General features: G+C 42.6%; 2 protein-coding genes across 2 annotated transcripts in view; one reads left to right on the top strand and one right to left on the bottom strand.

The window, feature by feature from the left end:
* Positions 1-1901: 1901 nt before the first annotated feature.
* Positions 1902-6589, bottom strand: ddx56 (DEAD (Asp-Glu-Ala-Asp) box helicase 56). Its single transcript, XM_030768320.1, has 14 exons — positions 6533-6589; positions 6103-6264; positions 5740-5894; positions 5459-5629; positions 4991-5081; positions 4612-4853; positions 4293-4421; positions 4086-4199; positions 3864-3958; positions 3704-3777; positions 3362-3451; positions 3157-3262; positions 2684-2784; positions 1902-2503 (listed from the first exon to the last, which is right to left on the bottom strand). Exons 1-14 carry the CDS (start codon positions 6587-6589, stop codon positions 2420-2422), a joined length of 1671 nt encoding a protein of 556 aa, XP_030624180.1. The 3' UTR covers positions 1902-2419.
* Positions 6590-7078: 489 nt separating this feature from the next.
* The window catches only part of ccar2 (cell cycle and apoptosis regulator 2), an 8790-nt gene continuing 3368 nt past the window's right edge, over positions 7079-12500 (top strand). The window contains 15 exon segments of the mRNA XM_030768313.1: positions 7079-7107; positions 7778-7844; positions 7920-8017; positions 8130-8244; positions 8422-8557; positions 8670-8790; positions 9050-9193; positions 9470-9521; positions 9523-9681; positions 10230-10343; positions 10622-10782; positions 11223-11361; positions 11645-11773; positions 12150-12299; positions 12429-12500. The exon segment at positions 12429-12500 is cut by the window's right edge and continues 97 nt beyond it. Coding sequence (XP_030624173.1) covers positions 7833-7844; positions 7920-8017; positions 8130-8244; positions 8422-8557; positions 8670-8790; positions 9050-9193; positions 9470-9521; positions 9523-9681; positions 10230-10343; positions 10622-10782; positions 11223-11361; positions 11645-11773; positions 12150-12299; positions 12429-12500 — 1602 coding nt within the window. The 5' untranslated portion in view covers positions 7079-7107; positions 7778-7832.

Raw genomic sequence — 12500 nt, 5'->3', positions numbered from 1 at the left:
GGTGTAAACACATTCTTCTGAATATGTCAATGGGGAATCAAAACTCTTCTGCTTAGTGTTTCCTGGTGACACAAATAGCATTTGGTTTCTATGGCGAATATCACTTCTACGGCTCACACAGAATACAGGTCACCTGGTATTTCTTCGCTGGGTTTTTCATGAAATTACACAACCTGACTCAGCACTTTCCCTGTTTGTTTTTTTTTTTTTTTTTTACATTTTAAAATAAACTCACATGTAATTGGCCTAGTAAATGAGCTCACAAATTCCCTTGTAAAGAAATGTGTGTTTCTTTGCAGTTTAATTATAAATTACTGGTAAATTTACTGCGTTGGAAACGTTTCATGAACGTTCCCAAAATATCTGAAACTGTTGCGTGAGAATTTAATTGGTGCAAAGTTCTTTGCTGTCAGGAAACAGAAGGTTTTAGGAGTGTTTTCTGAGTGAGGATATCCCTGGTCAAAAGACAGACTTCAGTTTGTGTCACAAATTCAAATTTAAGGTCTCAAATGGAACTCGCGGTCAAATACATGTTGTGCTGACGTCTATTTATCACGACCCTTAGTCGAGAGTAGAACAGAGAACGGGAGAAAGCGTAGGGTCTAGGAATAAAGTGTTTTTAACCTCAGACGAACGGTGGAGATGATTCCACTGGATACTTGTAGTGATGGTGTGGGTGTTTGCTGGAGGGAAGCCCTTTTCCCACGTTTGGTTTTTAATCTGAGTGAACGTGTCTCATCTGTGATCCTTCAGAGCGTTCGCGTGGCCGACGTGTTTGAGACAGGATCTTACCTGACGCCGTAATGTCTCTGCTCATTTATTTTGCTTCACAATGCGCCTGTTATCTTTGGATTATACCAGATTTCCTACATTTGCCAAAAAAAAATTATTTGGCACTTTTTTTGAGGGGGGGGGACCGTTTTGAGGTGCCTTTGCTTCAAAATTGCCAAATCTGTGTAAAATAAAACGAACACAGACTTGTCAGCGTAGCACAAAGTTGTACTCAGTTGACAGTACGTGTCTTATGTATTACAGAAATGGGGTTAAATAAAAAAAAGTGTTGGCTAATATATATATATATATATATATATGCTTTATAATAGTGTGAGAAATATAACATGCCTTTCATTTTGAGTTTGGAAGTCATTACTAATCAAAATGCTGTATAGGGACAACATCCTTTCTGTTTCTATTACTCATCTCAAATGTACTCTCTTCTCCCTGTATAACTAACACTGCTGTTGTATTTAGTGTTTACTAAGAAAGCTCTTTGTAATCGGTCTAATGTAAGTTATAAACTCTTATTTCTCGCATCCAGTATTGTATTGATCATTTAATTACTTACGACAATTAATTGCTTTCTTTTCTTTTTGGCTTCAATGCTAAAAACCAGCATGTTCCAGACACATGACAAAATATTTCAAGCAAAAAGCTCCACCGCTCCTCAAGCTAATGTAATTTGTAATATACACAAGTAAAATGCCAAATCAACGCCTGTTTGCACGGTTGTGGGGTTTTGTGGCACCTCAACTTTTTGGCCACACGACACCACGTGACAAGTGAAATTTAAGTAGTTACACAAAACATCTAAGGAGGAAAAAAAAATGACATTGTCCCATTAAAAAAAAAAAAGAGTAATGAGGTTTTCAGTCACTCTTCCCAGAAACCTCGTCTGCTTTCTCCTTCGTTCTGACTACAGCAGTTACTCAAAGACTCTATTGTGTAAGTCTGCCATAGTGTCGTTCTCCTTGCAAAGTGCCATGCTGGGTAACGTACCACTGGTAGTCTAATACTAGGTTTTATGGCATTCAGATGAATAACTCTGGAGCTCCGCTGACATACGGCTGACAGGCACTGCCGGTACTTTCTAAAAGCTAGACCACACGGGCTCAGACAGAACATTACTAACGGCCTTTTTATTCAGCTCATAACAACACGTACACCAGCCTTGCTTTAAATGACTTCACAGACATGACTCCAGTGGCAAAACAGTATTCATTTTGCTCGGTTATAAAAACGAACAGGATTCCTGTGAAAGGTCCGTGTCATCTGGGAAAGAAACGAACAAAAGTAACTCCTTGACCATGAAAGACGGTAACATACTGGAGGCTATTTTTCAGTTAAAGACGTTGAATCACTGGTACCTCGCAGTCAAGGCAGAAGGTGAGATGTGTTCGGTCGGTAAGTTCACATTTTCACAGGTCAGTCTCCTCTTGGCTGATTCAAATATAGACGAGAAGTTGACTTCTGATTGCCGCGTTCCTCCCTCGTAAACATACGAGCAGCTTTGAACGGCAAGTAAGTCCAACGCAAGACAATCCTGCTCACAGTCTATGTGCTCCCCTCAGGAACCCAGAGGTGTGTATATAAATTTAAAGACAAAAAAAAAAAAAGGTATTGGTCCCAGTGAACTGTGATATTAGGATTTGCCAGCCTTTGTGTTGTGGCTTTTCTTTCCTTTGTAGCGGAAGGTCTTCAGTGGATTTTTGCCTTTTGCGTTTTTCTGTAGATAAAGGAGAAGACGCCATTGACTCATACAATCCCAGAATTGTTCTCTTATTATCACAGCAAATGACGAAGAGGTCGCCAGGAGGGACACTGACTGTACCGAAATAACGATGCTGCATCTAAATGAAGACGACATCACATTAAAAAAAAAAAGTTCTGAAACTCTCGGTCTCACCTTGAAGGTACTCTTTACCACACCGTCGGGTTTGGGTTGTCGCCTTTGTCTCTTTTTCCGATCAGTCATGGGGTTAACCATTTGTCTCAGCGTAGGTGGAACTGACACAGAGACACGTTTACGTCAGTTTATCAAACAGTGTAGTAGTTAATCTGTCTGTCGGCACTGCTTGTCGCGGTTCAAACATATTAGAGGTGAAAGGTGGAATGAACTGGCCGTTATAATTGGATAATGGAATTGTTTTTTTTTTTTTCCCCCTGAGGCCATACATAAAATCAAGCTATATCTTCTCTCTGCTCAGATATGGTGAGTTTTAGACTTAGTTTATATGGATATAATCAACATCAACACATTACACATATTGTATATTCTAAGAGAGAAAGAATGCTTGTAGTTTCACTTACTTAACAATGTTTATATTGGTATACCAGAGCAAAAAAAATGTTATTAGGTCTGTAGGTCTGATTCCTTACTCAGATAATCTGGAACATTCTTTAGGTGTGGTTTGATCACTGCGGGGTGAAGATCTTTGTCATGTCGTAGAAGCTGTAGATCTCTGGGGTTGTCTTCAAAGTACGTCTAAAAAACAGGTCAGACACTTGTGTGAGCAATTTAACAAATCAGCTTCTAAACTGACTGGTATTTGGGGGGGGGGGGGGGGTGCATCAGTGCTCTCACCTTGAGTTTCTCTGAATTCAACAACTCTTGCTTGATCTCTTTCAGCCTGGCCTCCCTCACTGCCTGCTTCGTGACAGACCGCATAGCATCCTACACACACACACACACACACACACACACACACACACACACACAGAGGCTTTATGGACATGTCTGGACCGGAGTAAAACCCCCCACAAATGTCCTGCTATTTACACGTTCATTATATATTATGAAGAAAAAGAAACAACTTTGATTATACTTTAGGGTGGATTAATGTTAATGGATTTGAGACAAGAAATATTGCGAATAGATCATTTTTTTTCCAACCGCATATTCATATTCAGAGAATACGTAACATACCCGACATCTGTATCTAAATGCTTCAATCTCTTCCATTTTAAACCCGTATGGCTTCATGGCGCAGTCTGTGTTGTCTGACAATACAAACAGATCAACCACAGTGACTCACAACACATCAGCGACGAATTCCATCATGTCACACATAGTTCATTATGTTTACCTCCAGTAATTGCATTCTCCACTTCCTCCAGCAGGGGGAGCTCTGTATGAGAGACAAAGGTCAGGGCGGTGCCAGGGTTGTCTGCCCGAGCAGTCCTATAGAACACAAAATACGTCACAACTATGAGCATCTGCTTTGTTTTGAGGCGCCTTAATGTCACAAGAGTTATGACAGCTCATTTGTCATCTCTGCTAATAAGTTTGATTCCTGTCTGTTATTCACCTGCCGACCCGATGGATATAAGACTCGACCGACGCGGGAAAATCAAAGTTGATAACATTAGCCACATTCTGGAAGTCGATTCCTCTGGACACACCATATTCCTTATCTCTGCCCCTAAGAAGACACCACCAGGACAGCATATTAGTGTTCAGACACTTGTATTGTAATTGTAGCACTTTGACATGGACATAGCTTATCTTACTGTACCTTCCATCTTTCTCAGTGTTCTTTTTTTTCTTCCCCTTCCCTTTCTGAGTTGGATTTTCCAGGCACTGTTCGTCTGTGGCGATGATGTAATCGTAGAATCCCTGGTTAAACTGAGAGATAATATGGCACCTGAGGAAAGAATACAAGGAATAAATTATATTCTGTTCAACTAAGTAATCAAACATCACATTTTGTAAAACTACCTCTTTAAATTTACTTCTTTAAAATTGCTTTTCTACTCGCAGCTTTTTTTTAAATTTTTTTTTTTAAAGTAAACTATTTCTGCTTGAAGTTGATAACATTCTCTGTCAGATCCCACCTGGAGTGAACAGGTAACTCGGAGTTGAGTACGCAGGCCGGAATGCTGAACTGTTCCAGGAAGAGCTTGAGTCGATAGCAGCGGTCCAGGGTGCCGACAAACACCAGCGTCTTGCCTTGGACGAGGCGCAGTTTGAGAAGGGTGTAGATGAGTAAGAATTTGTCCTCTTCCTCACACTTCACACTGTACTGCTGCAGCTGGGAACTGTCTGGGAGCATGGAGCCCTGGAGTTTCAGAGTCACCTACAGCGTTGGGCAGGAAAAAAAAAAAACCATCAATGTGACAGATACAGACCAAACAAACTGGATGCTTTGTGTCACGCAGAGCCATAAACAGCGGTGAACATGACGACAAATGAACAGATTGGGTCTCTACTCACGGGATTGTGAAGCACTAGCTGTTTCAGAGCCTGGACGTCGTCATTTAAGGTGGCAGACATAAGGAAAGCCTGGTAGATCTTAGGCAAGTGACTACAGAGGGGAAAAATAGTTCAGTATGTGCATGTGTGTGAGATATATACAGTTTATCTGAATTTAAATAAGACCTCAGGTTGAGAGAAGAATTATACAAACACATTTCAAATAAGCATGATACAAAACACACTGTAGCCACCCAAAACAGCACAAGTTCAGTTCCTCTCAGGCTCTGCTTTTCAGAGTTAATGGAAAACATTTTAATGAAAAAGATATGGTGTCAACATAAGTGTGTGCGCGTTTTATATTTACTGTGTGTGCACCAACATCACACAATCAACCATTCATACAACGCTGTATATTCACAATACATATGGCAATGTCAGTCTTTACAGCCACGCGGACGCTTTTTATTGATAGCTGATGGCTCTTACCACAGTAAATTCTTAAGGTCTTCTTCAAATCCAAAAGAGAAGAGAAGATCTGCCTCATCAATCACCAGCATCTCCAGAGACGAGTGCAGAACCAGGTTCTGGGCATTGATGTGTGCTTGGACACGAGAAGGTGTTCCAACCACAATATCAGGCTTTTCCATCAGGATGGGTCTGAATGATAAAAACATATTGTTTGACCTGTGCAGATCTAATATGCAAAAGATCAAACGTGCTGTCAAGAGTTTACATGAAAAAAAAAAAGTTCCTGAGTTAGAACATACCTCTGCGCTGATAAATCTGCCTTGCCGGAGATGTCTGCCACCCGGACATCCCTAGCGCAGAAAGCAGTGAGTTGGCGGAGCATAGTCTGAACCTGTTGACCCAGCTCTTTGGTCGGAACCAAGACCAGTGCTCTGACAGCCTGTTCTCGTACCGTCTGTTAAAAAAAAACACAATTAAAAAAAACAATTATGTTTTCAGAATAGTACAAATGTACAAAAAACAAGCATACATGACAAATCTGTTTTCCTGATATTCTGGTGACATTTATGAGCCAAACACAGCGCCGTTGTTAAAATGTTTAGCGTTAACATTTGTAGCCGTTACTGACGACACAAAAACACTGCGAAGCACTTTTTGGTTACCTGTTTGGAAGTAAGAATGTGCTGAATTATTGGGACTGCATAAGCAGCCGTTTTCCCGGAGCCGGTTCGTGCACGGGCCAGGAGGTCCTTTCCATCCAACGCCAAAGGGATTGCTTTTTCCTGTATGAGGGTTGGTTCAGCCCAACCTAGGTCCGCAAGCGCCTGTACGTACAGTTTAGCATAATGTCAATAGAAGAACATGTACTAGAAAGCTGGACTGTATTGGGAAAGTACTCGTTTATCAAGGTAATATGGAATGCGTATGTTTTCTCCCTCGGTCAGTTGTAAAACTCTGTGCCAAAAGTGTAGTTAAGAACGGACATATTACTGCTCTGACATGGTATTATGTCCACACCACGACAACAACTGACGAACAAGTAAAAAACTGTGATGTGAGTAAATTATTTCTTATTGACGATGTTAAAATTACCTTCAAAAGGCGATCATCCAAACCCATCTCGTGGAACTGCAGCTTGTCGGTGGCCATTTTCCCACGTGTGTTTGTCAAACGGTCACAGAGATACGATAGGAATAGAGCAGGTTATGTAGGTGATGGCCACAGCGACGCTTAGCGACCGGGAGGTCCGTAACTACTTTACCATAAGATGTGTGTATTGATGTGTTCTGTGCCTATATATGTATCTGTAGTTGAAATACTCCCTAGAAGAAAGATCTGTCCACTATTTTCCACATTACCTGGTCTGGTGGTCCTTGCAAGGCAAAGGGAAGGCATTTAACTAGCAGTATTAGGACCCAGCTGTAGTCTTAACGTCTGCCTCGAAGCTCACTTTTCAGTGAAACCGTACGAACTAATATCTGCCAATGACATTTCAGTGAAATATAAGAGCTCAAAAGTTGCTGTGCTCTCATGAGGTGTGTGACCACTAGGTGGCCCTATGCGTCGAGGCGTAAAAGAGTGCTCACTCCCTAGTGCTAATGACATAAAATAAACAAAAGCAGACGAGGAAGAGAACATTTCGCTGATATCTGTGAAGATTGCCTGAAGTGAGTTCTGAAACATTTTATCCAATTATTCGTTTACGTACGTCGCTTGAAATTTCGTGCACTTATCAAAATAAGTCATGTGGGCATGGTTAATATATCCGGCAAGCTAGTGCAGCTGGAGCGTATATCTGTGCGTGAGATTTACCCTGTTGTAGCTAACGTGAATACAATGCTTAAGGCAATGTAACTTGCAGCATTAAACCTTGAAATGTTTTACTTAGTCGTTGAGAAAGTACGACCCAGTTATATTTGGCAGGAGATGAAACTCGATTATTCAAGTCTTTCACCAGTTGAACGGACTCCTTTGCAGTGAATCTTTAGGCTATTTTGCAGCACCGTAGCTTATTAAAGTCAGTTTATTGCTATCTTGGACTGAGATGTTATTTGATTATCGTCTGACAGTTTTTACAGTAGAGTAGCGCACTAACAACTTTTAAAATTAAGTGCACAGTACCGTACGGTTTCACTGTGTTTGGTCTGGTTCGGTCAAACGACACAGAAGCTTCACTTGTTCGGGCTGTTTTGTGGCTCGAACACTACAAGCAGAACGATTAATTAGAATTATATATGACCCTACTGGTCAAACATCTAACGGATCATTAATAGGTGTTAACTGAGCGGGGTTCAAGAACTACAATCAAGATGTAATGACACAAAGTTTTTCTCTTAGGAAACATCTTAGATCTACTCGTTTCTCGAAACCCACTCTTCAAAAAACACACAGAATGGAGACACAGGTAAGTATTGTCCCTTTGTTTTTCATGTTTACGGTAGTATTTTACAGTGACGAAAAGTGAGTGATTCTTAAACAGTTTCAACCTCAGATGAGACAGCGTGTGTTCACCGGTGTTGTAACACAGCTTCAAGATCATCATGGAATGGTTGACCAGGAAGTGCATTTCAAGATGAGGTCAGTGGATGTGAACGACCTGACCCAATGCTGCGTTATTCGTTTGATGTACATTGCTGTTTGGAACACCGCACTAACGTGCCCTTTTCTGTACGAATCACCTGTGTTGCAGTGTTGTCATTGGGAGAGCTCCCCTGTTGGGTGAGAAAGTGCTAGTGAAAGCAGTACTAGACCCTTCACAGTCTATAAACTGGACAGCACAGAGAGTACAAACTCTAAATGGACAGGTAAGCAGACAGGTAAACTGAGTACATGAACAGTGACTTAGGATAGCACCTTATGAGTCAACTCATCTACATTTTCTGAGTATGATTCACCTCTAAAGAAATATAATAGAAATAAAAATTAATATTTTGTTTTTTTCTTTTTATCTTATCTTCTCTTTGTTCCGTTGTGACTCTTAGCCTTTCAAATCTCCACCACCGCTGTTACCCTCAATGGCAACCAACCAGAAACCAGGCATTTTGGGAAGCAAACCACAACCGCTGCTCAAATCCCCCAAAATACCTCCACTCATACCCTGCTTGCAAACAAATCCTGGTAAATGATGAGCTGGTTTGTGTTTAAACATCATAAACGTGTGTCCACGTTCTTTATGAAACCCCCTCTGTTGGATGAGTGCTTGATACTACATTAGTCTGTTCTGACGCAGCCGGTTTGCTCCAAATTCCGCCCCACCACGGGCTACCCTGGTCGGGGCCGTATGAGGGTTGGGCCGGAGGGAACCGGAAAAGACACAGCGAGGCTGTGGGTGGACGTCGAGGCGGAAGATGGTGAGTTCTGGAATCCTTGTTTTCGCGTCGGTGCGTTCTGCGCCCTCGTCATAGAGTTTCGCCGAACGTGCTGAGTTTGGCAGTTTGGTCTCCTCTCCAGGATGTTTTCGTTTCAGTGTGATTCTTCGACTGCGTCTTATCAGTCCTGTTTTTTTGGGGGGGTTTTTTGTCAGTGCCTTGGGCAGTTGGCCTGTTTTTTTTTTGTTTTGTTTTTTTTAACCATTTCTGAGGAGGTGTCCTTTCTATGTTGTGACTTCAGGGAGGACAGCGGGGCGTGGGGAGGGGACGGTATGCACCAGAAAAAGAGGAGGTGGAAAACAACGTCAGAGGAAGAGATCCCAAAGAAGAGCGCCTCCGCTCCTCCAGAGAGCGTACCCCTCTTCTCCTGTTTCCCCAGAGACAGGTACTACAGGATTCTTCGTGAATATGCAAAGGAAAATAGAGCAGGTTCACTAGACCGTCGTTACTTGTTTTCTTCTCGCCAAACCAAAGGGAAAGGGACAAGTAACCAGAAGTTGGGGAGTGTAAACCTCAAACTTATCAGTTCATTGCCAGTGTGTTCATAGGCAAATTGCGTAAGACCAAGGTTGCCTCAGAGTCGTGTGACGAAATTGTGTCTGGCTCTGACAGAGAAGTAACAGCTGAATAAATGTGAATATAAATGTTTATTCTTCCTCAGTGTGGCCTGTGATAGCCTGGAGCTGCAGAGACGGTATCCACACCTCCATGCCCCCCCCCATGCTCTTTCACTTGCAGCTCTGCTGGACAGAGAGCTTCCCCCCCGCCCGGCCCCTGCCTCTCTGCGGGCCGTGTCTCTTCCACCTGGGCTCCAGTCAGTCAGACAGCCAGCCTACGCCCTCTGATCCTACCGATTCGTCTTACACTGTAAAGGTAACGCGTAACAAAGTTAGGCCTCTGGAACTGTCTGTGGAGCAGTGGTGGCCAGCCTGAAAACATCAAATTAAATTAAATAATCGAATGTATAAAAAAAAAACAACAACAAGAACTTGTGGCAGAGGTCTCACTTAGTGAATTCTACAATTTTAAAACTGAATACTCCTGGGCGGGTATTCCAAGTATGTGGTTTAGTGACTAACCGGGATAAGGTGGCACAGAGTAAGTAGTAAACCTCCTATTAGAAGAGCCCTGTGGCTTCATTCTCTTAGCAAAACAAAGCCATAGGGCTCTTCTATTAGGAGGTTTACTGCTAACTCTGAGATAACCTATCCGGGTAAGTCACTAAACCACGTACTTGGAATGCCCCCCCCCGGCCTCTGTTATTTACTACAACAGTATCACTGAAGTCAAAATGATTTGATTTCATTTGCTTTAGTGAAACAGGTCATCAGATTGCAATGTATTCACAACAAAGCACAACACAGCAAAGTAAAACACAGTGTAAGTAAAAACACTTTTTTTTTTAACTGACTCTTCTGTAGGTCATGCTGTTGTCTATGCCAAGCATTGAGGATTTTTATGCTCAGTGTTGCAACCTTTCAGAGGATTCCCATGGGCCTCAAGGGGGCGCTGTTCATCCCACAACTCTGTTCAAGGTTTGAGCACAGCATTCTGAATAACTATTAACTCCAGCCTTTGAACTCACCTTAAATCAGCATTATTGCTTCAGTGGTTCTTCCTTTAGTGTAGGTCACATAATAGTGTCTGTTTTTTCCCCTTGCGTCTGCTCTCTCTCTCTCTCTCTCTCTCTCTCTCTCTCTCTCTCTCTCTCTCTCTCTCTCTCTCTCTCTCTCTCTCACCCCCGGTTGTGTCTCTGTTTCACTCTCCTGCTCCCTCATCTTTGTGTGTGTGTGTGTGTGTCTCTGTAATGCAGTTCCTGCTGATAGAAAGTGCAGGGGAACTACAACTCCCAGGAGGCCTATGGTCAAAGGTAGATGGGCCGAACCCAGGCAAGGACGGGACGTCTCTGATTCACACTGCAGTCCGCTGCGTGAAGGAACAGACTGCTCTGGATCTCAGCGCGTGTGCCCAGTGGTCAGTACTGCAGTAGTGGTGCGCACGCATCTGATACATCACCGTGTCCTTGGAGAGTCATTTCATGTCCGCTTCTCAAATGTGAATGTCACTGAGCTTAAAGTTTAATGCTGCGTGATCATTTCAAATAGTCCCTAAAAGACCAAATTTTCTATCTTGATGATTGCAGATGATCTCAGTATTGGGGAAAAAAAAACAAACACAAAATCTTTTTATTTGTGTTTTTTTGGCAAAGTTCACTTTTTAAAAACAAAATGCCTGGCAGGGAAGTTGGCTTGGAAAAGATTGTTGAATCGAAACGATAAAAAGAATTTAAATGAGAAAATTGCATATAATATACGGTACTCGGCCGTCTCCTTCATCTCTTGCGGAATATATGTCCCTGCCTTTCTTTTTCCCCCCCAAGTGTACACGGGCCTTTGGTCTGTCTGTTCATTTAGGCACAAGATGGCAGAGTTGAGTTACCTGTGCGGGGAAAGGGTGGAGACAGTGGTGTTCTTATTACCAGATGTGTGGGACGTTGTCCCAACGCAGGAGGAGTGGGCTTCCCTCCAGAATCAAGCCCCTGGAGAACAGAAGGTACAGAACCTCACTCTTCTTTTTCTTTTTTTCTTCCTTCCTTCCTTCCTTTCTTTTCTCTTATTCTATTTTTTTTCATGCCGGTTGATAGTTAAAAATATGTTTAGAGGCGCGTGTTCAGGTTGGGCCGTTTAAAAAAACCTCAGGTCCGGTCGTTAGGCACATTAACTATTCAGGACAGAGTGGGGATTGTATTTAATACCATGGTCAAAGTCCTGATGTCCGTCTGTGTCCAGGCTAAGTGACCTCTCTCTCTCTCTCTCTCTCTGTGTTTGTTCTGTAGGCAGATGGTTCCCCACTCCCTGATGTTCCTTCCCTGGTGGTTCACCCCTCCCCAGGGCTGAGCCTGGCTGCTGTCCCTCTGTCCTCCTTACTGGAGGTCCGCAACACTCAGTCTAGAGAGTCGTTTGAGGTAAAGTGACTGGTCAGATTGACTTGGATTTTCACAATAGTGTGGATGAGAGCCTCTGATTTAAGGTTTACCAAACACTAACAATTTAAGATAGTCTTTCTTAAACGTAGTTAAAAATAGATCTATATGTCAAAGTCCTTGAGAGGATGCATAGAAGCTCATCAGCTAATCATCAAGCCCTTGATTTGTTCAATCAGGTGCGTTAGAACAGGAGCAGGATTGGGGAAAAACACTGATGTAAATCATATGATGAAAGTCTCATACAAACCAAAGTCGACATACAGTAACGCATGGTGAAAGTCAGCTTGAACAGTGCGGTTATCCACTGGTTCTTGAATGTTTTAAATGTACGGATTGGTTTGTCTGTGCATGTCAGGTAAGCTTGATGGGAGAATTGTTCAGTGAGATGCTCCAAAGGGACTTTGGCCTGCAGCTGTACTACTGTCTTTGCAGTCTACCCCAGGGTCCTAGCTCCCCCCATGTCAAAGCCAAAGCTAACGAGAGTGAGGATAGCAGCACTCCGACGGTACAGTACAGTTCATATGGGAACCTTTGTATTCCGAAATCATCCGTATTTACGTCTATATGCATATTAAGACATTGGTTCGAGCTTCTCTTACGTGTCGACTGACGCTAGTCGTAACTCTGTCGACAGGAGGATGAGCCGAAAACGGACAAGCAGAAAAAAAAGAAAGTGGGAAAGGAGGCCCGGAGCAAGAGGAGCTGC

Source organism: Chanos chanos, chromosome 3, assembly GCF_902362185.1.
Source record: "Chanos chanos chromosome 3, fChaCha1.1, whole genome shotgun sequence".
Lineage (NCBI taxonomy): Eukaryota > Metazoa > Chordata > Actinopteri > Gonorynchiformes > Chanidae > Chanos > Chanos chanos.
The sequence above is the reverse complement of the archived record's forward strand: the minus strand, read 5'-3'. Positions and strand labels throughout refer to the sequence as shown.

What these genes read in the sequence shown, in the direction of transcription:
- ddx56 (XM_030768320.1), bottom strand. Translation starts at nt 6,589, where the DNA reads ATGGCCACCGACAAGCTGCAGTTCCACGAGATGGGTTTGGATGATCGC. An exon ending in GCAGATTTATCAGCGCAGAG is followed by an intron (nt 5,630 to 5,739) that starts GTATGTTCTAAC and finishes TTTATCATTCAG; the next exon opens with ACCCATCCTGATGGAAAAGC. An exon ending in TATATCCATCGGGTCGGCAG is followed by an intron (nt 3,959 to 4,085) that starts GTGAATAACAGA and finishes TGTGTTCTATAG; the next exon opens with GACTGCTCGGGCAGACAACC.